The sequence below is a fragment of the Protobothrops mucrosquamatus genome, unplaced genomic scaffold (assembly GCF_001527695.2).
Source record: "Protobothrops mucrosquamatus isolate PMUCROS unplaced genomic scaffold, P.Mucros_1.0 scaffold23, whole genome shotgun sequence".
Classification (NCBI taxonomy): domain Eukaryota; kingdom Metazoa; phylum Chordata; class Lepidosauria; order Squamata; family Viperidae; genus Protobothrops; species Protobothrops mucrosquamatus.
The window spans coordinates 2,766,709-2,794,032 of NW_015386408.1; the positions used below are offsets into that span (position 1 = coordinate 2,766,709).

Sequence of the window (27,324 nt, forward strand, 5' to 3'; positions counted from 1 at the left end):
TTAAATTTTGCCCATCAAATATTTGGCCATAAATTAAGGTCTTTCAGTGCAGACACCCTATAATCATCTGCATATTCAGCAAGAGTTTAGAATCAAGAGGCACCAAACTGTGGCCATCGTTTTTTTTAAGGAGAGGGCAATTTCATCCAATCTCACTGAACCTTAAACCCCAAATCTAATTTAGATTGACTAATGTGCTTTGTCTGGATTTAAATTTCTGTTTGTTCTCTCTGATTAAACATGTTATTGAATTACGCAACATCCAACAATTGCTTTCTTGGAGTGGGTGGCATCAGCATACTCTTGGCATCTTATTCCAAAGCTTGTAATGTCAACAGCTAGGTGTTAAACAAATTCTCAGTTCTATCTATTAGACATAATCTAACAGGAAGAACTGATTGTCAGTTAACACTGACAAGGGAATGGTCTGTTCATGATAATGAAACTGCCCAGAGTTCATGTACTTTCAAAGCATCAGCTTTACCTGAACAGAGTATCAACCTCATCTTCAAAAGAACTAAGTCAGATACTAGTTAGGACAGATCAGGGGCCATTGAATTCTGAGATGCCTTTGAGTCTGCAAATTTGATTCAACATGAATATTGAAAACTCCATGATAAGGAACCTTCCAAAACAACAACAACCCCTAGATAGTCAATATGACAATAGGCAGAAGGATGAAGAGTACACCAGCAATACATTTTTACTGTCCTGGCAACACAAATACAGCATACACTCAAAATTGAGAATATATCAGAGGTGAAATTCTACAGGTCACGAACCACATCATGTTTCCACTCTGCAATCCATAGACAGAGTTGGTTCTTGGCAAAAGATGCCCAAATAGCATTTTCTTCAAATAGCAAATCCTAGAAAATAGATTTTTTTTAATCATCAGCTGACTTGGCACTGAAGAACAGGACCCTTTATGACTTGTGGACTTCAACTCCCAGAATTCCTGAGCCACCCATCTAATCTTCCTAGATTAGACTTCAGCCTGTGAGGGATGGAAGTGAACTAGTAGCTTGCCCTCTTTCCATGTTAAGGCCTGTTTGTAGCTTCATACCATGTCTCCCCCTTCCAGTTATTACTTTAGTATATTCTCTTGAGTGTCTTAAAATCTGGAGAAGTACAGATTTTGTGTACTTCTTGTGTTCCAATTAATTATTGTTCAGGAAATGAGAACTGCAAAAGTTCATGTCAAAATGCAGACAAAAATTATTTTTATTCCATCATTAAATAAAAACACTCCATCTGTTTTTCATAGTATGTATTACTAGGAAACATGGTATTCACGTTCAGTGCCTCACTCAGTTATAAACTTATTTCACTGAATATTATAAACACAAACCTAGGAGAGAATGGCTTCACTAAGGCCAGCTAGCAAGCTAGCTAAAATATTAACTGATTACTTTCCTCAAAATTAAATCTAGTACTCTAGTACTCACAAAAGAATATAAAGATGTAATTACCTGCATGGGCTATGGGTCATATACATTGGCTTTCCCCTCCGAAAGGAAGTATTGTGTTCTACCTACCTTATTGTGCTATGCAGAACAAAATTTCCATAGTTTTTTTTTTCTGTAGCAACTCCATATTCTGGAGTTCCTTTAAGCAGGGCCAATTTGGAGGGTACCTGGGTGTTATAAGGAGAGGAACAATTTCCTTCCATAGTCTAGGACTACGGGATGACATGATAACAGTGTCCCAGTATTTGAGGGCCTGCCACAAAGAAGTGAGGGTCAACTTATTTCCCAAAGCACCAGAAGGCAAGACAAGAAACAATGGAGAGAAACTAATCCAGGAGAGAAGCAACCTGGAATTAAGGAGAAACTTCCTAACAGTGAGAACAATTAACCAGTGGAATAGCTTGCCTTCAGACGTTGTTGGTGCTTCATCACTGGAGGTTTTTAAGAAGAGATTGGACAGCCAATTGTCTGAAATAGTAGGGTCTCTTGCTTGAGCAGGGGGTTGGACTAGAAGACCTTCAAGATCCCTTCCCTTCTATTCTGAATTTGAACTTGAATTTATTGAAGATTTACCTGCTGAATAACATATGTATAAACTACTGATTCTAAAATTCTGGAGGTAAAATCTGGAAATCTTTGTCTTTGTTTTTGTAAAGTGATATGACAGAGAGCTAATGATGTCAGACATCAACTTATTTTTGAAAGTGAAGATGTTGGAGTGTACATTTTTGTATATGTATGTATATTTTCTCATGTGAAAGATATATACAGTAAAAAAAAACCACTTGGTTTTTATCCCAGCTGGCAGAATTCCAGCCTGCATATTTATCCCTTATATTACATTCTTGCCAGTATTCATAGATGCTGCCAGATAACTATATATAGATATGTATGACTAATGTGCCCTCCCCTGTAGTTGCATATGAAAACTAATCTATAATACTCTAATAATCTTCTGCAGTGAAATTGTGCAATTGTCAAATGAAGAATTAGTCCATTTTATTCAGTGGGAGACACCCACTCCCATTGGCATCCTCAGTAGATTTCCATAAATATTTTTGGATAACGATCCAGCCATGTGTTCAAATATGTATTTTAAACAGTTATAAGTTTTTTAAAACAATCCTACTCTGTTTGCTTTTCAACCGCTATATGAAGAGTTTTAAAAAATAAGAAAAGAAGATGCAAATTATGTTTATGTCTCTGGAAGAAAAATTGCTTTGTGTTAAATAATCTCTTCCTACCTGTTGCTGCTTACATATATTGGATTCAATGTGCATTTGTAGCCAGCACTTTCATTGGCTGGGAAAGACTGGTATAGAATATTTTCATCTTTCCATTTCCAAAGAACAGGAACTTCAAGAAATGAAGCATGTAAACCAGGGGTCTTCAAACTTGGCCCTTTTATGACTTGTGGACTTCAACTCCCAGAATTCCTCAGCCAGGCACGCTGGCTGAGGAATTCTGGGAGTTGAAGTCCACAAGTCATAAAAGGGCCAAGTTTGAAGACTCCTGATGTAAACCCACCAAATAAAAAGGCCATGATTCTTACCTCTTTCCTTTTGTTAGGCTGAGTGCTTAAGAGCAAGCAAATACTTTGAACAGGTAGACCGAAAGGTGAAAACACAGAAGCTGAAGGCATGTAACTTGATGGCAGAAAATAGAAAAATGCAAACTTTATATATAAGCAGGTGGAACCCATTTGCTTTTGTGCTGTCCAGATGTGTGATGTTCACAAATTCCAGAGTTCTCTATCAACCATTATCTGTGCGAAATGGGAACTCTGGAAGTTGTGGTCACAATGCATCTGAGGAGCATCAGGTTAGATAGCCAGTCGTACATCAATTAGTTCTGGCTTCAGTTTTCAGTTCTTTAAAGCATCTAACATTTTCCCAGTTCAATTATTTAGCTTTCCAAGGTTACCATATCGAAAAATTGGGGACAGTCATCTATTAAATATGCTAAAACATCCCAAAAAAGAAAGAGCAAAGCTATTAATCTTGAACTTGTCAGCTGAATTATTTCCAATGAGCCCCGAGGGCTTGTGTGCTGGAAATGTTGGAAGGCATTTGTATTAAGCATAATCAATAAGTGCATGTGCTAGTAGAGGTATCCAGGTAATTTGTCATCAAACCGTTAAAATAAATGCGCAGTGTTACTCTTCTTCATGAAGCACTGTAGCCATCATAGGCTACAAAAGATGAATTACTGCAGGGTTGTCAAAAACAAATCTCAGAGGTCTTAGCAGGCTTTTTAAGCAGCCCCCAGTGTGGTTTCTGATTCTCTATCACACTCCTTGGTGTGGCAGCTATTTCATCAGACTTTCTTTCCATTTCCCTTTAAATTAGCAGCAGGTCATATCTGTAAGCCTGTTAAGGACAGCTAACGTGTTATCTTTCTCACCCCTCAAGATGTAGATGCAGTTGACAATTAAAAAATGAATTCATGCAAATGAAATGGATGCTTTGGGAATATAATTGAGGGCTCCCTAATTCCTGTTAGCAGAGCTCTGGGAAGAAGATTGCCTGAAACTTTACGTCTCCTGCCAATCAGTTTATACAAGCACAAGGCTAGGTAACTGGCTCCTCTATAAACCAACAAAGAGAGCACCAAAGAGACTCTCAAAGGCAGTGCCGATTCCCATGGGACCAGTCAAGCCTTAGATACCTAGTCCCATGTTAATAAGGATATAATATTCACTGCTTTGAGCGCCATTCTTTGGTGAAAAGTGGCATAAAAATTCAGTTCATACAACAGCCCTTGCGTATAAATATTTACAGTACTATAGAGATAGTGGGGTGGACTACATCAGACAATGGCTTAATGTTTTATGCTAGCTGCCACAGTTCTTTTTTTTCCCTTCGTTCAAGCATATCCAATTCTCAGAGCTTGCCTGGAGAAATCCTTGCAGTTTTCTTGCCAAGGTTTTTCAGAAGTGGTTTGCCACTGTCTGCTTCCTAGGGCTGAGGAAAAGTAATTGGCCCAAGGTCAGCCAGCTGGCTTTGTCCCTAGGTAGGACTGGAGCTCACAATCTCCTGATTTCTAGCCGGATGCCTTAACCACTACACCAAACTGGTTTTAGTTTTAATGTGAAGATTGCCCTATCATTCCAGAAGCTGACTGAAAACTATTGAATTGTCCCAAATAAATATCTTTGAGAGTACCATGTTGAGAAAATTGGCACACATTATATATACATACATACATACATACATACATATATACATACATATATACATATCCTTGATAGCTGCAAAAATGCGAATCCCGGGCATATTTGTTCAATAACACAGCCTTCGATCTCCGGAAGAGGTATAAACCAGTATAAACATATGTATATGTTCAGTTTATCCTGTAATATCACATTGTCTTAAACACTTGCTATTTTCTATTTGTACAGTTTTGAGGACTCTAGGAATTCCTGGACGAGTCATCACTAACTATTCTTCAGCTCATGATAATGATGCCAACTTACAGATGGATGTGTTTGTGGATGAATATGGAAAGGTGGACTCCAAACTCACAAGAGATTCAATCTGGTATATTTGCGGGAGAATTGCAGTTGATTTTGTAATAATTATGTGACCATAAGTGAGTCTTAGTCTTCTGTCTTATACAATGAGATAGAATGGAATGAGGGACATGTTGCTGCTTCCCTATATTCCTAGGATATCCAATCATCAAGGGCAAAGGAAATTGATGCTCAGTGACATCTGGAGGGACGCTGGGAGAAGACAACCATATAGACCGCAGTAGGATGATTTAGAGCTAACATGTAACAAAACATTACACCAGAAATTATTCATCAGTTCTATCTACTACCACACAAGTCTAGTCATAAAATTATACAGAGAGCTGTAATGGTTCCATCCATTGTGTGTCATCTATCAGAGTAGAGTAGAGTAGAGTAGAGTAGAGTAGAGTAGAGTAGAGTAGAGTAGAGTAGAGTAGAGTAGAGTAGAGTAGAGCAGAGTAGAGCAGAGTAGAGTAGAGTAGAGTAGAGTAGAGTGTATTTGTAGGTTCCCTATTTATGCAGCTTGTGAAGATGTTGCCGTATGGATTGTATATAGCAGAGCTCAGTCTGATGTGAAACTCTGAGGATTCTGATTTAACTTCCACAAATATTCTGGGCCTCCTTGATTGTGCCTGTTGAATCATCTTGCCCACAAGAATGCCTTAATCAAATGCAGAGGTCTTTTCTGATGTGTCAGTCAAAATCCCTGGCATTTCTCTCCCACTCCGAATAGAAGTCAGAAGCAAGAATAAACCATAGCTTCTAACTCTGGCTTTGTAGGAGTTTCCATGTCATTAATAAACAAACCATGTAAGGTCACACTTTAGCTTAGCAGACAAGAAGGAGCAGCTGAGTAGCAGACACTAGCAAGCCTGCCCTTTCACAGAAATTCTGGCTTATTATAATACAAAAATACAGCAAGTCTCTCTCACAGTTTCAGCAACATTGTGAATATTTTTATGGTTATTTCAAAGCTCAGTTACTGTGCTTATATATTCTTACTCGTACGGCTCATTTTGGTATGGTCCTTTGCCATTACTCTAATCAGAGAGGAGGAAGCAAGGCAGATTTTGTCTGCCTGAACCTACAGAGAGCATAAAATGGAAAACAAATGAATAGTAATATAATGTACTATTTATCGTTTGTATAATTCTCATTTTAATAGTAGCTCCCAGAGGAAAGGAGATAGGAATAAAATATGCATTCGGCACATAAATATGTTGTTGAGGGCGGGGGCAGCCTTTACTTACTTCCCCTATTCTGTTACTGTCCTGCTTATTTATCATGTTAAAGGCTGCCTATAATCAAGTTTTCCTGGCAGCTCATAAAAGGAATTGAATGTAAAAATATATCCATTAAAATATATTCCATCATAAAGCATATGAGCGCTGCATAAAAACAAACAGCAACTGTTTCAAGCTGGAATAGATGGAAATGGTTGGGAAAACAGAATGATATTAACTTGGTGCTGCAGCAAGATTAACGTAGCTGCCAGATGAGCCTCTTTCAAAAGTTAATTTAATAGCCAGGGTGCCACCATTGAGAAAGCCTTTTCCTTCCTTTCCCCAATTATTTACTATGTTGTTGCATTTAGAGTCCCTTTTTTTTTACTGGAGCAAAGCTTACTAATAGTTTATTCCCTGCTGAAGCCAATATGTAGTTCCTTCCCAAATCTACAGTGTTCAGAGCCCTGTCATGTACTACCTCTGTCCATTCCCTTTAAGTCACAGGAGACAACAGCTTGCTGAAGCTCCATCTTTAGGTATCTTTCATATTTTCATGTATTTTTCACTCAGTGGACTTATTCCATAACATTGTTTTTTTTCCCCAAGTCTATTCCACTATAAAAGGAAATGAATGCTGCAAATCTACATCAGCTAAGCAAAAGCTCCATGGTGTTTTAAATAGCCTTCTCCCTATGCTGCCTTCCGGGGGCTTGATTACTTTTTGAACTTTCCCTTTAATCTCATCTCTTCATGGTATATTTATTGCTACATGATGCACATAACCTCTGGGGGCAAGCATTAATTTAACTTATGGTGGGAGCTTTTTTTCGATTTTTTTCCTCTGGGTCCTTTTTCTTCATTTACTTTGCTTTTTATCTTCAATGGAAAGCTTGCTTTAAACTGTTTTGCAGCATGATGTTGATGGGTTGTTAATAGTTTTCTATATCCTGAACCAGTTCTTTAAAACAATCTTAAATATTTGTTAAAGAACGTGTATCAAACAATATATTTTAGATTTCTCAAAAATAGGTTTTTACTATTAAAATATTTATTGTATGTATATTAAAATGTCTTTACATAGAGAGAAGTAATCCATAATCATTCATATACATATTTTAAAATGTTCTCATTTGGGATTTTTGATTCAGATCAATCTTTGCTGTAGTGTTTTTTATGTCGGGTTTAAGATTCCTAAAACCTTCCATGTTTTAGTCTAAAATACTCACAAACTCCGAGCTACATTATTAAACATGGTGAATGGTTTGGTCATTATTAATAGTTTTTTGGTTAATAAAAAATAAGTCCAATTTTTAGAATAGAATAGAATAGAATAGAATAGAATAGAATAGAATAGAATAGAATAGAATAGAATAGAATAGAATAGATTTATGGACCAAGTGTGATCAGACAACACAAGGGATTTGTCTCCGGTGCATAAGCTCACAATGCACGTATAAGCAGCAAGTAATAAATCATAGGTCAATGATTTATCTGATTTTTCTGGCCTTTGTGATGAAATCTGCATTTATGAACAGGAAAATGCCATCAAAATGTTAAGGATGAAAAATAAGAACAGTAACTCATTCAGATCTGACAAAATAGGAACAACAGAATTGTGATAAGTACTGGTCATCAAAGTCAAAGATGGTTGTATACGCTGAATTACAAGAGAAAGAGGTATAGATCTCTGCCTTGATGAAGAACAGGTTTGTGGAGTCCTAGATGCTCAAGGACTCTACAGTTCAACCCTGAGCTACATATATTTTCTTTTATTGGAACATGTTTATAGGTTCACACCTCTAAGCAGTTTTCCCCTATTAGGCACCATCAGCAAGGCTCTGTGAGAATAATTTGGCATCACACCATTCCCAGCTATGTTTTAAAAAAATATAGTTTGTATCAATTTTTTTTGGATAAATCCTTTTTTCCTTGGCGTCCTGCTTTCTTAACTCCTCTGACTGACAATTTTCTGTCTTATCACAGCTTTCGTTTCTATTTTGAAATGCCTTGTTAGTCAAGAGTCAGATTTCTTGCTGTTCTCCTTTCTTCTTCTACCCATTATTAATTAAATAGTCTCCGTTTAACAAATTTTGTATTTGCTGAAATGTTGCTACTAATAGTTACTTCAATAATCTAATTAGCTTTTTGTGTACTGGCAGGGAACATCTTTTTAAACAGGAAATTGCTGCATTCCCTCTTCCTGCATTATTCTGTCAGAGCTCAAAAATTTCTTGAAGCTTATCTTGCAGATTTTTCTCAACATAGTTACACTCTTTCTATTACACCGATAAACCAACGGAAAGACACTTATAAGCCCTCCCTTTCTCTTTTCCTATGAAATAGTCTGAGCAAATGAGAAATGCATTGAGCTAGGGTGGTGCTTCTCTTAAAGATTAACCAACCGACAAAGAGAGAAAGCCAGAATTGAAAGGCACCTGCAAAAGAGAAAAATATTGCAGCCGAGAAAGGTCCCAACCTGCAACCTTACAACTTTTCTCGCCCTCCCTGATCAGGCTGACCACTCCTGAGCCTTTGAAGGTGGTCCAAGTTGCATCTGAAAATTCCAGATTCAAATCCCAGAGGGCTCCTTTCAATGTCTGAACTTCAGTACTTCAAAGAACCTTTTGGCACTCTGTTCAAGGGCCAATGTTCCTCATTATTTTAATCCGCAGTAGTTGTGCGCAGGTTGGCTTTATAGTTTGGGAAGAGGCATTGTTCATGCAGCAGGCCTTCAACTGCCGCAAAGGGATATGACACCTGGGTTGTATCAGACAGCTCACTGGGTTGTGTCTCTCAATTCAGTATCTTATTTATTGAGTTAGCTATTTTTGAGGTAGGAGTTGCTGCTGTTACAAATTTGGAAGGAATAATGCTTTCCCCTGCTAGTGTATTCCTTCTTTACAGATGCTTCCCCTGTTCTAAAAAATGAATACACACAGGTTGTTGAGGAGAAACATCCTAAGTCTTCCTGATAAGGGACCTCCTTTTCTTCATGTGTAAGAATAAAAGTATTTGGGCAGCAGTAATAAAATAATGCTCTGGGGTCTCCAAACTTGGCAACTTTAAGACTTGTGGATTTCAAGTCCCAGAATTCCTCAGCCTGGGGAATTCTGAGGGTTGAAGTCCACAAGTCTTAAAGTTGCCAAGTTTGGTGCCCCTGCACTAGAAGCCTAACTGTTAAGACATGCACAACTGGAGACTACCAAGACTCCCAGTACATAGCATTAATCCTCACATAGACATTGGTATAAAAATTCTTCCTGCAACACAAGTGAATGCACACAATTGATTCAATATGCTCTAGCGTAGTCTTGCCCAATCTGAGCTATACCAGTGCTACTAGGACTATAATTTGAAGAATTCCTAGCCAGGATGGGAAGACTGCACTAGATGTTTCTCAAAGCTATAAAATACTGAAATAGTCACGTGCCAAGATTTGTCAGTAAGTGGAAGGCAATATTTTGAATGGGATCACTGTATCAGCAAACTAGCATTAAGCAGCATTGTTTCAAGGAACCAAATCTCCATCTATGGAAGGGGAAAAAACAAACAAACCTGAAAATCAGGTTCCAAAAACATTATTAAATTTATAAAAATGAGTTGAGAAAGATTTTGTCATTCCTTTAGTAGTGTCATAGATAGATAGATGATATAGGGAGAGAGGGAGAGAGAGAGGGAGAGAGAGAGAAATCTTTATAAGAACAAGTATTGTTATTCCTATTCAGTGTTAATAAATGGCACATCTGGAGTCCAGAATACTCCTTTGTTGTTATTTTCTTACGTAAAGGAACTATCATTCCTGGAATGGAACTTGGATGTCCCAACCTGACCTTCCTGTTGGTTTTGGTGGCTGGCAAGCTGTAGTTGAGAAAGATTTTGTCATTCCTTTAGGAGTGTCATAGATAGATGGATGATCTAAGGAGGGAGAGAGAGAAATCTTTATAAGAACAAGTATTGTTATTTCTATTCATTGTTCATAAATGGCACATCTGGAGTCCAGAATATCCCTTTGTTGTTATTTTCTTATGTAAAGGAACTATCATTGCTGGAATGAAGCTTGGATGTCCCGACCTGACCTTCCTGTTGGTTTTGGTGGCTGGCAAGCTGTAGATAGTACTCCACAAGAAAACAGTGATGGTAAGCATCTCTTTTCCTTTCTTTGCTCCAGCTCAGGAACAAAGATGGCTTGTTATTTAAAGAAATTCTCATGTAGCAGAATAGTTGCGACCTGGAAATATAATATTTTTTACCCATTTTCCTATTCTTATAATATCAGAACTTAGGTCCCTCAATTAAACTGAGACTAAGTCTAGTTCACCAAACAAATAAACCACAGTGGAGACATTTAAAGGACACTAACTTCACAAACCTCACTTTCTAATCATTTTTGGAAATTGCTCATAACTACCGTATTTATTCGAGTATAACGCGCACACGTGTATAACGCGCACCCCTAATTTTCGATTAAAAATGAAGCGTCATATGCAGAACGTTTTCTCCTCATACCCTGAGTTGCCATCTAACAGGAAAGGGAAGTGCATCTCGCCAGTTTGGGCCGCCCCCTGTACGCGACGAGGGGACGTTTTTTTTTTCTTCGCCCTCGCGTGAGCGTCACCCCACCCCAGCCCTCGTGCCCACCCCCCTCTCCTCGCTTCTCCGCGCCGCAGCCTCCCAGCATTCCCCTCGCTTCTCCGCGCCGCAGCCTCCCAGCAGCAGAACGGCCCACCCCCCNGGGCCGCTGCCTCCCTCGCTGGAGCCGCAGACGGGAGCCCAGAAGCAGCCGAGCACCGCCGCAGCCTCCCAGCAGCAGACCGGCCCACCCCCCTCCCCTCGCTTCTCCGCGCCGCTGCCTACCTTTCTGGAGCCCGTCACCGCGAACCCGCCGGGAGCCCAGAGGAGATACCTCGAGTATAACGCGCACCCAAACTTTGATTCCTTTTTTGGGTAGAAAATTTTGCGCGTTATACTCGAATAAATACGGTACTTCTAAACTGTTCAAGATCTTTGGACTGACAAGTTTGAAACTGCTGGATAAGTCTTCCCTCAATCCTGAATGAAAGAAAATGTTAATCCTAAACTGAAAAATGTAAAGAATCAGAAATAAGCAGCAGAAAGCTAAATAAGATTTCGATCTTAAAATGTTATAAGCAGTTAAAATTGGAATATTGAAACTTTTACAATAAGATTATGGAATTAATTATAAAGAATATAAACACCTACTTGCAGGAAATATTCTGTGTTGGTTTTTACAAGACCAAACAAAGATAAGCAATTTCTTGATTTCAAAAACTGGACATAGAGAGAGAGAGACCAACATTTTTAGATAGAAGAAAGCTTTGCAAGGCTATAAAATGTTGCAAATTGTTACAACAGTGAAAATACTGAAAGAGACTTTTGAACAATGGAATCAGAAAACAGTAGCCACAATATTAATGATATCAGTAACGATGTCTCCTTATGTCCAAAAGATGCCATTGATAGATTAGAACAAATTTTATCTGACAAAATAGAGATGGTATTAAAAGTAGATTTGACATTTGGCAGGTCAAGAAAATGATTTAGAAAAGGTTATTTTATTGGATCTACAAAAGGAACTGGCTGGGATTTTGAACTTTAAAAATGAAAATACAAATGACAGACCAAGAGAGTGACTTGGATTCTTTTTTCTTACTGGATTTACAAAAGAGGCTTGTTAAAACCTTGAAGAACTCTGTGCAATGGGACAAAGAAGAAATGAAGAAACATCGAATCCTATGAGAGTTTTTGAATGAATTAAAGATTAAGACTGTTTGAAATAAAAAGAAGGAATATAAATTTGGTTTGTTTGATCAAAGTTAAAACAAGAAATGTTGCTACTTCTGGCAACTCTTTATGGACACTAGGACTTAAAAGATATTGTTTTATTGATTTGTTCACAGATAAGAGATGGGATATGGGATGAAAAGATAAATGTTTGTAACTTTAAAGGGGGTACAGGGTCACTAAATTTATTTTTGTTTGTTGTGATGAAGGTTGGAAGTCAAGTAGCAAAAACTTTTGTCCTATGTGTTTCCTAAGCAGGATGCTTTCTGCAGAACTTCGAATCAGAGAAAGAAAGAAAGAAAGAAAGAAAGAAAGAAAGAAAGAAAGAAAGAAAGAAAGAAGGAAGGAAGGAAGGAAGGAAGGAAGGAAGGAAGGAAGGAAGGAAGGAAGGAAGGAAGGAAGGAAGGAAGGAAGGAAGGAAGGAAGGAAGGGGAAAGAACAACTATTAATTATCATGTAGTTAAATGCATCTATGACCTGAGCATTTTTTTCAGAATGTATATATATATCTTAGAGATCATGTATGTGTAATGAGAATTTTTTTTTATTCTTTGGGAGAGACAAATATTAGCATATTAGTATATGGCTGTCAAAGAACTCGAATAAATGTTTGTAAATTTGATTCATATTGATTTTGCTTTAATTATGTAACTTTTCAAACCTTTGCCTTTGCCATGGTCTCAGGCTGACAGCAGATTGAGTAGATAGTATTAAAAGATTGGACATCAGCAGTAACTAAGCAAGGAGGATGGCTGGGTTCTGGATAATAGCACAAGAGTTAGAACTTGGATCACAATTTGATTGTTCACATACAGGCATGTATCGTTGCGGTCCAGCTTCTGTTCAAGCCATCAAGCATGGACATGTCTATTTCCAGTTTGATGCACCTTTTGTTTTTGCAGAGGTATGCATTTATGCAAGGGGCTTTTCTTCAAATGGGTTCAGTAAAATATGATTAAGATTGAAGTAATTCTTTACTATTAATGTACTTAAAATTTATTTTTATTTGTTGGTCATTTAGCATTTGAAAAGCTTGTTGATTTCTAATCTATTACAACAAAAATGCTACTTATAACTCTGTAACTACCATACAGTAATACTATTTCACAGTGCAAAGGTAGGTCCTTGCCTAAGAACCACTTGCTCAGTGACCATGGTGGTACAACAAGTTCTCGTGCTTACTGCCATTGCAGCAACCCTGGGTCATATGATTACAATCCAAGTACTTGGCGACCATCTTGTAATTGCAATGTTGGAGCATCCCACAGTCACATAGCCATCATTTGCTAACATTCTTTGCCAGATTTCTACAAGCAAAGACAATAAGGAAGCTTGCAGGAAGTCGCAAATCGCAACCACATGATGGTTGCATGGCATGGGATTCGCCTAATGACAGCAACTGAAAATGGCAGAATTTCTGTTAAAAGTGGTGCGGTCACCTGACATGGCACTTTACAACTGTGTCACTTAGCAACAGAAATTCTGGTCCCAATTACTGTCGTTAAGGAAGGATTACTTGTATTCAGCACTGAACAAAACCTCCAGGATAATATATTTGCTATCTAGAAGTTAAGGCTTAAGTGGACCCTCATCTAAAGTATAAATTGTTTCTCATAAATTATTTAGCACAGGGGTTCCCAACCCCCGGTCCATGGACCGATACCGAGCCGCGGCATGCCAGCAACCGGTCCGCACAAACAAAGCCCCATCCGTGGGATGCAGGCAGCACACAAAACCATGCATCCTCCAGTCCACAGAAAAACCTCTCTCCAAGGAACCGGTCCCTGGTGCCCCAAAGATTGGGGACCTCTGATTTAGCATTTGTGAGAATTTAAAAAACGCCATTTTCAGAGAAGCTTACATGTTCATTTTGCCTGCTGACTACATCTCTGCATAAGCTACTGTCCAAAGCAGTAGCTCATGCAGAGATACAAAGGGAAATCTCCTAAGAAAATTTCCATCAAACGTCATTGGATAATCTAGTCACAAGGCTTGTAAAAACCTAATGAAACCATCCCCTAGAGGGGAAAAAAACACCTTACTTGGATTGTAGCATTACAAGAGCAATGAATTTTCGAATGATTGCCCGTGGGTAGATAGATGTTTACCTAATTTTACCTAATTTTTACCTAAAATGTGGTCAGAATTCATTTGTGGCCCAAAATCTGAGAGACGCTAACCTACAGAGTTTTGAGCTAACCAGAAACACATCTGATTTTTTCCCCTGATGTTTTGTTTAAGGTGAACAGTGATGTTATATATTCAAAAGTAATGAAGAATGGGTCTAGAGTGATTCAACATATTGACAAAACCCAGATTGGAACATTAATTTTGACTAAAGAAATGGGTTCAAATAAAATGAAGGACATCACTGAGCATTACAAATTTCCAGAAGGTAATTATGTGGCAAATCTAAATAAAAAGCCATTCATTTATATAACATTGACACTACCTTTATATTTATTTCCTAGTTTCTCACAAAGTAGTTTGAAATCACCCAGAGTTGTCTCCCACTGTAGCAGTCTCAAAAACAATGAAAACCATGTTGACCTAAACTGCTGGGGAGTAACCAAAATTCTCCATATTCTTACTCTGTACAAATGGCTAGTATTGCCCCCAAAGATAATCCATGTTTTTCAGTATGTGCATTTGTGTGCATTTTTCTGGTGGGGCTTGTAAATAAATAAATGAAAGAGTAGTTGCTATGACAGACAGTTATGTGATAGAAAGTGCGTTTTTAAAAAAGGCAAATAAAGACTACCAAGAGATCTCTTTTTTATGTTTAAAAGTGCCAGTGAGTTATGAACAGGATATGTTAACATGAGCACTTTTTGCAGTAGTTATGACCACAGCTGCATGTTTCTAGAGCACTTGGTTTTAGGAGAAGAGTGGAATGGAGAATGGAGATAAATTTTATAGAAAGGATTCAGAAGGGAGACAACATAAGCTGCCCGGATTTGCTGGATACGGGTGGCAAATACATACATACATACATGCATGCATGCTTGCATGCATTTAAACACAGAATTCTCAATCTGTACTGAATGAGGAGTGAGAGTCTAAGAGTTAGCTTCAGCCCAGGAGACAGGAAGTTGGGATTGCAAGAATTCCTATGAGGAGGAAAACAGGGAATGGAGAACCACAGAAATTAAAAGGAAAGGTACAGACTATGCTGAAGTTTTTAACGAACATAAACAATTAGAAAAAAACCTCACTCAGTCATGCCTGAGTCCTATTCTAAAATGATACAAAACAGAATCACAAAACTATCCATAGAATTGTATCCCTTATTCTCTACTCTGACCCTTCTGAATGTTTAGTCTTTGTGGTAATGTATAAAGAAATAAAGAAGCTTCCAGTTAACAAGCTCCCATTTCATCCATGAAAAAATTACAGCTAAGAGGTTCATAAAAAACCATATTTAAAGTCACAGTTTGAAGTTGTTTTCTAAGCTGTTAATTACAGTTTCTTGGTTCATGTAAAATTCTGATATATTCTATAATATTTGTTCACAAGCCTTGTTCACATATTTTTGACTCTGTGCCATATACAAGAATAATTCAGACTATTTGTTGTTATGTTTCCTGTGCCACCCGCTAATTTTCAAATGGGATATAAAGCAGCAATACAAGCTATATTGATCATATTCACATATCATGCACTAACATCGTTTAGCACATTACTAGACTGCCAAGTAGCCTTTGGATTTTAACTCCCAAATCACATGTGAGATATGATCAGGGAATATGAAAATTGAATTATGTTCCTAGTTTTTGCATGACACATACAAGCTAAAGCAACCTTCCACTCACAAATTTTCATTTCACTTCTCTCCTGCTTCCAGTATTGAGAATATTAACTTTTAGTTCATCATTTATTTGAACCCAGCACTGGGATTGACAGCTTTGTTAATTGCAAGAAACCACCTTTTAAAATTGGTTTCTTTTAAATTAGTCATTGGTGGGCTTTTTTGTTATACCAGAAGGCCCAATAAAATACTGAGGGAAGATGGGGAGAAGATTCTGATCTCAAGTATCCTTCGGCCTATTTCTGCTTGTAGACTGCAAATTAGATCACGATGTAGCAGAGAATATGCAAATCTCTAGGTATCAAGCCACGGATAAGCTAAATTTTAGCCTTGTTGTAAGTTAGTGGCTGATAATTTACATATTGTGGCAGCCAATATCTATTTATTTTGCAGGCTCAGAAGAAGAAAGACTGGCCCTGGAGACTGCCTTAATGTATGGTGTTAAAAAATCTGTAACCGAGGATATCTCATCCAATACGGAGGTTGATATGGATGTTGTGATAGAAGATTCAGTTCTTGGCAGTGATTTCAATGTCATAATTACTTTCCAAAACAAAACATCAAGACGCTACACTGCAACAGCTTATATTTCTGGCAATGTTGTATTTTATACTGGAGTCGCAAAGACTGAATTCAAGAATGACAACTTTGATTTGACCCTGGAACCCATGAAAGGTAAGACAATAATTGTCTCTTGACCTCTAATCCAACTTATTCAAATGTGGAAGCCAACTTGGCATTGTCTAGGAATGTTGGACTTCAGCTTCTATAATCCCTCATTATTTGACCATGCTGATTTAGCATTACGAGAATTGAAATCCAAAGATCAGGAGAGCAACAGATCGGATAAGATTAATGTAGCCCACCACTTCTTAAAGATACAATAAGAGGAGAAGGATGTATTTATTCAAAATGTATTTTGCAGAATCTTTGCAGAAATTGACATTGCATAAAAAGCTTCCATAATCAACAAGAAAATATCTAATTAATTGATTAAAATGGTTTAAGACTCTAGAAATAGAATTGCACAAAGACTGGTAAGGGGAAAAAATAGATTTCCTGATATTTTATTATACCAAATCTTGAGAAGAATATTCAAACGGTCTGAATCAGTAGAGAAAGTGTTCTTGTAGCTCCTTATCTAATTTCAGAAAGCAGAAGGGAACTTATAAAATGATGGCCTGAACTGAATGAAAACTCATATGGGAGTTAGGGATATGTAGATCACTAACAATTCAATATCTTTTAGTGTTTACATTTGCAATGCCGTATTCTCATCCATTTTGCTTTTGAAATTCTGGCAAGAAAAGTACAACTGTTTACTTTAACAGGTCTTTTTAATTTATACAGCTTTTTTTTAAAAAAAAAACCAATAACCAGCTTCTGCTGATTTATATAGTTTTAAATTCTCCCTTAAGAAAACCCCGGTATGACTATTATTTTTTTACCATAGAACTTTCCTGCCATAATGGCCTCAGAAATGCAGTCTATTGTAGAGGCATTTCTTTCAAAGACATGAACTTTGTTTTCTAAGATTTTAGAAAAGGAACGATCAGCAGATTTCATTCAGTTCTGGCATCTAGGCCATGACCCAGTCCAGCGTTTTCACCCCCAAAAAGCTTTGCCATAAATTTGTTTTATGTCCATAATAGGGAAGCAGTGATCTTTCAGATATTCGTAGCCTGGAGTTTTTGACTTTGTAGGCCAAATGTAATAGGACCGATTCCAAGCTCAAAGTGCTGTCTAGTATACAAAACACTCATCTCTCTCAAAATCATCAGAATTGCTGTTGGCTGGTGTGCAGTGGCAGAAAAGAACAGATCTACACCAGTTAAAAAAAAATGGAAGCGAAATGCCCCTGGTTTTAAATTTCACACAGTGGTCTGACATAGCACCACTCTGGGGAATTTAATGAAATCTAAAAATGATGTAGCTACCAACTGCTTAATAAATTGATTCAGAACAGGAAGAAGGCAGGCCTGGTTACCTCCAGTCATATAAAGTGTTAATTTTGATGGTGAGGTTCGAGAAGGGGCTTGAAAATACCTGATTATTAAATCCAGATCTATGTACCAGTGCTTGGAATTATACTAATTATAAATTTAAAACACACTAATTAGAAATTAAATAGGAGTCTGACTGATGGTCTTGCGAAGGTCCCATTTCACATTAAATATTTATTTGCACAGCAGAACACTTAAAAGCTGGATACTGTCTCCCACATCTGCTCCATGTTTATTTAACCTATCGTGAAGGCTATAGTGTGTAACATTCTTGGCTTGTTAGGTGTAATATTTTTTGGCAATCTAAAAATAAACACTACTGTACTGTGTAGATTTTTTTTGTACTGAAACTCATATCCACAGATGGACAAAGTGTTTAACTGTATTTTAATTACACACAGTGTATATAGATATATTGAGAGGGGTTTTTATAACTTTTTAAAATTAATTATATAGCAAATCCTATGCATGGCTTCAGATATATTTTACATATGGTAGATAATGCAGGTATGATTATGAATAGGAGCTGTGTTTATGAAAAAATTATGGAAAATTAGGGCAAAATAGGTTTCCTTTTAGAATATGATTATTTGATTCCCCCAAAGCATGTGAAAAAGGTTTGTGCATGTGACAAAGTCTGTAGATGTGAATGTATCAGTATCTTCAAAGGGAAAATATTCTGTGAGTTAAAAAAAAAGATTCTTTGACACACACTAATAATATTGCTATATTTGTTTTATCCAAGAACACGCCAATGAATATAACTAGGAATCTTGTTTTGCCCTATTATTTAATTACTTTCCTCCTTGTAAACCAAAATTTGAAAACACCTCTTCTTCCAATGAATGTTTTTATTTATTTATTTATTTTTCACATTTTTGAACTGCCATCTCCCTGAGAAGATCTCCTAGTACCCTGGCTTAAAAGTCACTTCTTGATGCTAGCAGTTTCTCAGGAACAATTCATTAAGGTCTGCCTGTCCTAGCCTGAGAAACTGCTAGCATCAAGAAGTGACTTTTAAGCCAGGGTACTAGGAGATCTTCTCAGGGAGATGGCAGTTCAAAAATGTGAAAAATAAATAAATAAATAAAAACATTCATTGGAAGAAATAAAAATAAATCTTTTATTACTCGTCTGCCATCTTCTGCTCTCTCTTTTCTTCTCATTATCTCCTTGCTTATGGATTGCTCAGAAAAGGAACATTCATTCTAAGTATAATATTAACTGACTTTGGGAGGTCTTTTGAAATTAAATCAATATGCTTGCCTATGATCAATCTTTGTCTTAAAATAAATAAATCTTGCTGATTTTTATGATTATTTCATTTATGCCCTTCAGTTGGTGGCCTTGTAACCCATATCTAACTAAACTCAAATGAAGAAACATAAGTTATAAGCAATAAGAAAGAAGATTTGTGGTAATCAATCCTATCCTTTTTATTTATTTATTTTTTGTAATATATTTTATTGATTATACTGTATTATTTTAGGGAATTCATCCCTCTTAGAATGACATATATATTCCAAAACGTTTCTATTTCTTTAACCATATTCAAACAAATGTTTCTTTTTTAAGTATTCTCTCTGGTAAGTTCCATCATCTATTTTCTTGGTTTCCACTTTAGTCTTTTTCCTTTGCCCAGTATCTTTCTTAATCAATGTATTTTGCTGAATCAAAAAGGGTTTCTGTATGTTCGTAAATGTTGCTGTAGATATAAAAAGTAAATCAGGTGAAGTGTCTTTGTACAGGGCTTCTGTCTTTCCATGTTTGTTGAAAATCTTTTTCTTTTTCTTTCTCTCCGCTTCTCTTATCATTTCCTTTCTCTGCGATGTTCCTGACATCTCTACAGTCCATTTTATCCAATCTGTTTTCTTGTCCTCAGATTTATTTTGTAGTCTTAAGGGATAGGTTTTTTTCCATTAGGATTAAATCATGTTTCCTTGTTTTGTTAAGTTCCATCTTTAAGTCTCTATTCTCAATTCTATATCCATTTATCTGTTTTATCTGCTCCTTCTCTATTGTTGTTTTCTGGGAATTTTGTTGTTGTAAAGTTAACTTAGAAATAGATTGATTTATATTTTCAAAGTTATTTTGGATTTCTTTGTGGTTCAAAATCATTGTTGTTCGAATTAGTTGCAGTATACTATATATACTTATGTGAAGTATTTATGTTTTCTTGATATGTTCTTTCTACATGTCTCTGATCCACGATGGCCAAGAATTTGAGTTTTTCTCTTCCTTTCTTTTCTCTGCAAATAGCTTTAGAGTCCCAATTAAATAGATATTTGTAATCCAAATAGTTCAAAAAAGATTTTTTTTCTGAAATTTATAATTCTCTTTTTGTCTACAGTCCGTATTATTGTCTCTTTTTGTTAAAACTTTAAAGGTCACAAACACAGATTAGCTTTTCCCAGGTTTTGCCAAGTCTTATATTAAAGTCATAGCTGTCATAGTCTTCATCCACCACTAGGTGTCAGCAACTATTTGTTTTTCAATTTCCAAAATGAACAATTATTTTTAAAATGAGAGTCTTAACCATTCAAACAAGTTTAGATTTATCCAGATTTAAGTTTTAAATTTCAGGTTTTATATTTATTTCACTTCCATATATTTTGATCCTCCATAAAAAGATTAATTTGCTGCTTCCATTAGTCAAAGGGTGGGGCGGAAATCCCCCTCCTTCCCTTTCGGAGGTATTTTGCTTCTTGTGGATCTTTTCCAGGAAATCAAATGTAGAATAGAAAAGAAAAGATCAAATTTCTCACCCAGTTTCAAGCACACTGTTCACTGTTGTGCTGGTTAGTGCTTTTGGACTTCGGTTGCTAGTAGCTTGGGCTGGTCAATGCAATATGGTCAGTCTTTCTCCTGTCGAGTTAGAAGATTTTCCCCAAGTCGAACAGAATGGCTGCCACCATTCCAGAATCGCTGGAGCACCCTTCTTTCTTTGTCGCCTCTCTGGGGCGACTTAGACCCATTTAGGGACCCCAGGCAGGGCAAAATTAGCCGCAGGGGTGCAGAAAATCCGCAAGCCCACAACCGGTCGCTACCACGCAAAACCGGAAGTCCCTATCCTTTTAGAATACCTGTTCCAGCTCTGAATTTTCCTAATATCATGTGCTCATTGGATGTTAGTTGATGGATTTAGAGCCAAAATCTAGAGCAGGGGTTCCCCACCCCCAGGCCGCGGCCCACTATCAGGCCTTGAGCCATTTGGAACCAGGTTGTGGAAGTGGTGGACGATCTCGCTAGTGCACATCTCCACTTGCACGAGCAGCAGGTAAGCACGTGTGCCCACACTCCATTGGTGCGAGCAGTGTGTGTGCATGCCTGCCACTCACGCAAATAAAGTGGGACATGCATGCTTGCCTGCTGTTCACACAAAACCATCTCCTCTCCCCCCCCCCACCGGTCCACAAAGCTTGAAAGGTTGGCAAACTCTGATCTAGAGGAAAAGAAGTCACTGGACTGAGCTGTTATATATAGTCTTCTTGTATGAATGCTATTTCAATCATTGTACAGATATACAATGTGGACCTAGTGATAAATGTATACACCATTAGTGTCAGGCTAATGGCCATCTCCATTGTACCTGCCTGGCCTATTCAAACTGGCAGGAATGATACGCTCCAAATTTCTTTGATTAAATAAAGCCATCTATCAGCATTCTGGAAGGGTGTCTTCTCTGTAGCAGCACCTCCCCTCTAGACTAAGGTCTCCCCCCCCCCGATTCAGATGGTCCCCACCCTGTTGGGACTTTGAAGATTTAGCTCTTCACCCAGGCATTTGGCGACAGAGAGTGACATCCCCCTGGACTGCATTTTTGTCTCTTTTCCATCCCATCTGGTTCTCTTGCTATCCTTGCCATCTTTGATTCTTGTGTTTATCTATCTTACTATATTTTTCCTTGTTTTTAATTTTTTCACTTGTCCATTGGAAGTAAATAGCTCATACATGTAATTAATAATAACAACAATAATCCCTTCCTCTACAGATTGATCTTGTATGGCTCATACTGACTTTACTACTACTTCAATGGGCCATACATCTACCGTAAATTAGTACCAGGAAAATATTATTTTCTTCATGTTTTTAATGTTCAATCTGACAAAAAAAAACTTGTTTGGATAAATTATTTTGTGATATTCTTATGCTTATCTAGTTGCACAGTGGAAATGGTGCGTGTATGAATGTCCCTATTTTTACTTGTACAATCTGCTCTCCTTCTTTGGCTTCACATTCTTCAGCTATAACATAAAGAAAGAAGGAACTCTTACCATACAGCTTTCTCAGTTGTGGTATTATTATTGCAACTGAAGGGAATTCTACTCTTGAGAAATTTCTACTTATCCTGGAAGCATTTGGAGAAATCGTCCTATTTCTTTATGCACAAATTTAATGGAAAATTTCGAAAGTCAGTTTATGCCACGTTTAAGAGAAGACTGAATATAAGTGCAAATGTAACCTGAAATGTTTTCCTAACTTTCCTTTTTTGGAACTTTGAAATGGGATTCACATGTCACCCAGCTCATTTATTTCTTTACTCTTTTCCAAGAGAATCAACTGCTCCAGAGTTTTATTCAAGGTTAAGACTTACAGATACTTTTTGTAATTCCTTTGCAAGCTGAGGAGGCACATCAAACAGCTTTTGATTGTCTTAGAAATCTGGGTCAGATGGCTGCCTGCAAATAGCAATAAGAAGGAATTCAAGAGTTCTGTTTTGATGTGGATGGAACAACAGGAGAAAAAAGCAGCACGATTTTTTATATAATAACCTCACAATATAGAGTTAGAACTTCACATGTAATACTGTCAAGATAAGAGGTTAAGATTTGTACCTTCTGATGTTGCCCAGCTCAGTGTCTCAACACACTTCCAGTAGGCCTACAGAATCCAGCTTCTCTTTAATAGGTTTCCCTGATTTCCAATATGTTTTCTAATAAGAGGTCAGAGCATACATAGTCTTATTGTGCTGAGATAAAGTAAAGCTATGGTCTATATTAAATGGTGGTTTATCTTACACTATCTACAATATATCATACACCAGGAACAATATACATACACGTGTTAATTCAGCAGACTTCAACACACAGCAGTTACAGCAGGAAACAGAAGAGAGAGAACACAGCAGCAGAGCCTTCCCTTTTATACAAAGGCTCTTAAAGAGACACAGACCCTGCTGAGTCATTCCCAATGTTACATCATACATCTTACATTACATCAGCTGGCTAGCTTTTAAATCATTACCAGTACGATTCTAAATACTGTAATACTTTAGGCTTTATGCTACAGATTTTATGTATTCCTCCTCTCAAAAATCATTCTACCAAGTTTTGGAATTTTTTTGTTGCACAGTTGGAAGGAGTTCAGGAGACAGCAAAAAGATTGCTTGGGGAGGTGTTTGCAGGAGTTGGGTCCCAACTCCCAATACATGTTGACTCAGAAGTACAGTAAAGCCCATTCAGTTCAGGAGGGGGGGTGTTAGCATCCCAGCTAAATAAATATGGGAAATCACTCTTATTTATTCAATTTGTAATATAGATTTTAAAAATCTTTGGCCAGATAGACTTTTGGTCCACACCTTATTTCTTACATCTAAGAAGAGCCCACTTCCTGGCCTAAACCAGAATAGCCCATAGCATTTTGATGCCTGTTAATAAAACAATTCCCAGTCTAACTGAATGACATTTCATGCAACAACATCTACTGGTTATGGCAGGAGCTCAGGACTTGTTCAATAAACAGTGGTTGAAACAAAGTATGGGACAGAGGAATATGTGAAACCAAAAAGTTTTGGAATCCTTGGTTGTTTTAAAGAAAGGAAGGATATATTCCATCCAGTCAGCTCTTCAGATGTAGCTGAAATGTAACTTGCTGCAAGCACAGCTACCATAGTTAACAGCAAGGCTGTTGGATATTGTACCTGATTAACACCTGGTTGTCCCCAAGCTTCCTATTTCTACAAACCACAGTCTGACTGTAGGCTTGGGTAGAGACTAATGGACAAATCACAAACAAGGGATATCAGAGCTGGCCTGCAAAAATCCAGATTAGCCTCAGATGCCTTACCTCCAAGATGTCCTGCTATAACTTTAACTTGTCAGTTTATGGTTCAGTATATCATATAAACATGGGGAAATGGGCTGAATAAATAAATCATGGTAAACCATAGACAAGGTGAAATGCAGATATAGGACAGGAGTAGAATCAGGCTCTGCTTTCTATTACAAGAGAGGATCGAAATGCTCTGAGGGGACTGAAATATTTTGGAGAGCCCTGTAGCACCTTTTTTTCCCCTTTGCTGGAACAAGCACTGCTCTTTGAGAACATTGGTACTCTTAAATGCCCTTCTGAGATTACTTTTAAATGTCAGATTTCTCCAGGTGATCTCAGTAGCTTCAAGAAAGATTTATTAGTAAGCTATTTTCCAAATTCCAAAAGAACAAATACAAGAATCTCTCTCTCTCTCTCTCTCTCTCTCTCTCTCTCTCTCTCTCTCTCTCTCTCTCTCTCTCTCTCTCTCTCTCATACACACACACACACACACACACACACACACACATACACACAATATTAGTGGCTCAATGCAAGACAAATTTGTCTTTGCAAGAAAAGTGACTTTTCTTGTACCTGGCAGTCTTCCTTTTTCTGCCATGTCCTCATGATGTTGCCTCCATCTCATCCCCAATTGAATGAATGAAACACATAAAGAATCTTTAACTGTTTCAGCTTTAAAGTAGTATTTCCTTTTTATTCCAGCACTGTCAAAGGATAGCCTCCAAATGTTGTACACTTCCTGAATCACTGTGTATGAGTTGGGTGGCTATATAAATTTGTTTAGTAAATAAATGTACAGAAGCAGTTAGACTTTGTTCTCACAAAGAAAACATGTGATTTGCATTAACTGGGAACGGAAACAAAGGTTGGATTGGGATTGGCTGAAGGAATTTTGTCTGCAGAGCGAAGAATGTGTGGAAAACAGTGTAACGGTAAAGGGAAAAGATCCAAAGTAGTTCTTTAATGAAATATTTCCTATTTCAGGTGTTCTACTTTTGCTAGTAGCAGCAGTTTAAGGTAAATGCTGTTGGTTGTGTGGGTAGAAGTGAACCAAATACAGGTCAGGCCATTCTGTTCAATCATAGCAAGGAAAGGGAACTACAGCTATGTTTCTTTGCATATTGAAAAGCATTGGGCCCTTCTTCAAGCAACATCTTTACTGCATCTGATGTAATCTGAAGTAGCATACTTTCTCTGTTTGTTCCTCCTGTCAGGTGAAGTTCTTGTGGTGTCCATTGAGTCAAGTGAGTACATGAACGACTTGGTGGAACAAGCTTCCCTGCATTTTTTCATCACAGCCCATGTCAAGGAACTAAAAAAGACCCTGGCCCAGCAGAAGACCGTTTCGCTGGAAATCCCTCAATTGCTCCTCAAGGTCAGTTTGGAAGCAGCAGTGAGTAAAGAGATAAGAAGACGTAGGCTGGCCATATTTTGCATCTTGGTCTAGCCAAACCCAGCTAAGGTTATGTTGTTTTGTGTCTTGTCTGTGTGGAAGTGGGGAGACTGAGACAAGAGATAAAAGCCCAAGTTAGGGATATTGCAGAAATTTGTCAGAACTTGGTTTAGGAACAGACCTTGAGATGGCTGAAAACAGCAGGCAAATCCTCCAACTTCTCACAGAACTCAGATGCAAATCCAAGCACTGTCCTGGGTCTCCCATCAATTTCCTTCCGTCCCCACCAAAATATTTCTTCAGCTCTAGTCTTTGAGATTCCCCCCCCCCATTCTTGTCCCCATGCCTTGGCAAGCATAAAGGAGCATGTCCTGGACCATTTCCCCAGTTTAATTGTGCTCCTCAAAGCTGTCTTAGTTGCCAGAAGACAATGTGGATATGAATTGGAAGTGTAATCTATACAGTGGTCCTCGACTTACGACCACAAGCCCAAAATTTCTGTTGCTAAGCCTGGTATTTGTTAAATGAGTTTTGCCTCCTTTTACGACCTGTCTTGCCACGTTGGTTATAAGTGAATCACTGCATTTGTTAAGTGAATCTGGCTTCCCTGTTGACTTTGCTTGTCAGAAGGTTGCAAAAGATGATCACAGGACCCCGGGACACTGCAACCATTATAAAGGTGTGAGTCAGTGGCCAAGGGTCTGAATTTTGGTCATGGGGCTGCTGCAACAGTCGTAAGTGTGAAAAACAGTCACAAGTCACTTTTTTTCAGGGCCATTGTAACTTTGAACAGTCACTAAACAAACAATTTTAAGTCCAGGACTACCTGTAGGATGCATAGTATCTCAGTATTTTTCTCTGCCGAAATAAAAGTGGTACTAGTAGAGAAATGGTGTCAAGAGCGAGTGTCAAAAAAAAATAATAATCTTTTCATGGCCTCATTTGCCCAAAATGCAGAGTGACTGCTAATTAGTTAGAAAAGAGAGAGGAGAAGTCACAGGCTTCTCACATCATGAGAAATCTGATTGATTTCAGATACACATTTGACAGCATTAACACAGAAATAGTAATCATAGACACAAACATGTCTTTCCAAGCACTTATAGCATACACAACGTGGCTGATTTTACCACTAGGTAAAATTAAGTGGCCACCTAAGGCAGCAGGATTTTGGCATTACAAAAAGGTGGTAAATTGTTTATTAATGTAGCATTTTACTTTTACAGCCACGGAGAGAGAGCAGTATGTTTTCTTCCATTGCCAAAATAACTTGTTTGTCCTTCTGCCACACAGCAAAGGATCCTGGGAGGAGGTGGGTGGGTAGGCTGGCAGGTATTGTTTACTGCTGTGCCTCAGGCACCGAAATCTCATAGGCTGGCGCACATACGCACAAATGTGCACCAAATCTCCCTATGGTTCTGTCAATAAAGCTGGTTTTCTTTCCTAGGAAAACACACGAATGTTTTCATCTCTTCACACCCTTTTCCTCTTATATGGATGCTCTCTAAGCCAGGAGTCCCCTCATTTGGTTTGCAGAACATTTGGCAAAGCAAGGGCTGATAGCAGATTTTTGGAAAACCACCCGTTAACAGCCAGGAGGTTGCCAGGCTTTGTCCTGCTTTGTGGGTTGACTGAACATATTTGGCTGTTGTGGAAAACTCTCTTCAGATAGTGGTTGTAATAAATGCACAGGGTTGGGAGGGCATCAACCTGCATCTAATCATTTCAAAGTATATAAAAGTTCTTCAGTTAGATAACACACACTTTATATTAGGAAAAAGATGAATTATCCTTTAATACCTTCATTTAGCATGGTTAAGCTAAGGGAGAGTGATTGGCCTAAATTTCATTGCTCAAACGGCACCGATCTTAAACCAAGGGGTCATCTCAATTGCTGCAAATATTTTTAATACCTTCTATAACCAGAACCAGAGTTTGAAATTCTCACATAGTAGAAAACCTGAATTAGAGTAGGTCTCCTTAATCTGTCCATTTGTCAAATGTGAAACTGCCAGATTTCTTAAATTTTCTAAATGTGAATAATTCTAGTACTTA

The 27,324-nt window shown here is 37.8% G+C and overlaps 1 protein-coding gene across 1 annotated transcript in view; it reads left to right on the top strand.

The window, feature by feature from the left end:
* The window catches only part of F13A1 (coagulation factor XIII A chain), a 99,255-nt gene that overhangs the window by 59,472 nt on the left and 12,459 nt on the right, over positions 1-27,324 (top strand). Inside the window, exons 8-13 of the mRNA XM_015810848.1 lie at positions 4,870-5,008; positions 10,243-10,346; positions 12,827-12,915; positions 14,253-14,406; positions 16,213-16,494; positions 25,091-25,251. Of these exons, the coding sequence (XP_015666334.1) occupies positions 4,870-5,008; positions 10,243-10,346; positions 12,827-12,915; positions 14,253-14,406; positions 16,213-16,494; positions 25,091-25,251 (929 nt within the window). The remainder of the gene's footprint in view (positions 1-4,869; positions 5,009-10,242; positions 10,347-12,826; positions 12,916-14,252; positions 14,407-16,212; positions 16,495-25,090; positions 25,252-27,324) is intronic.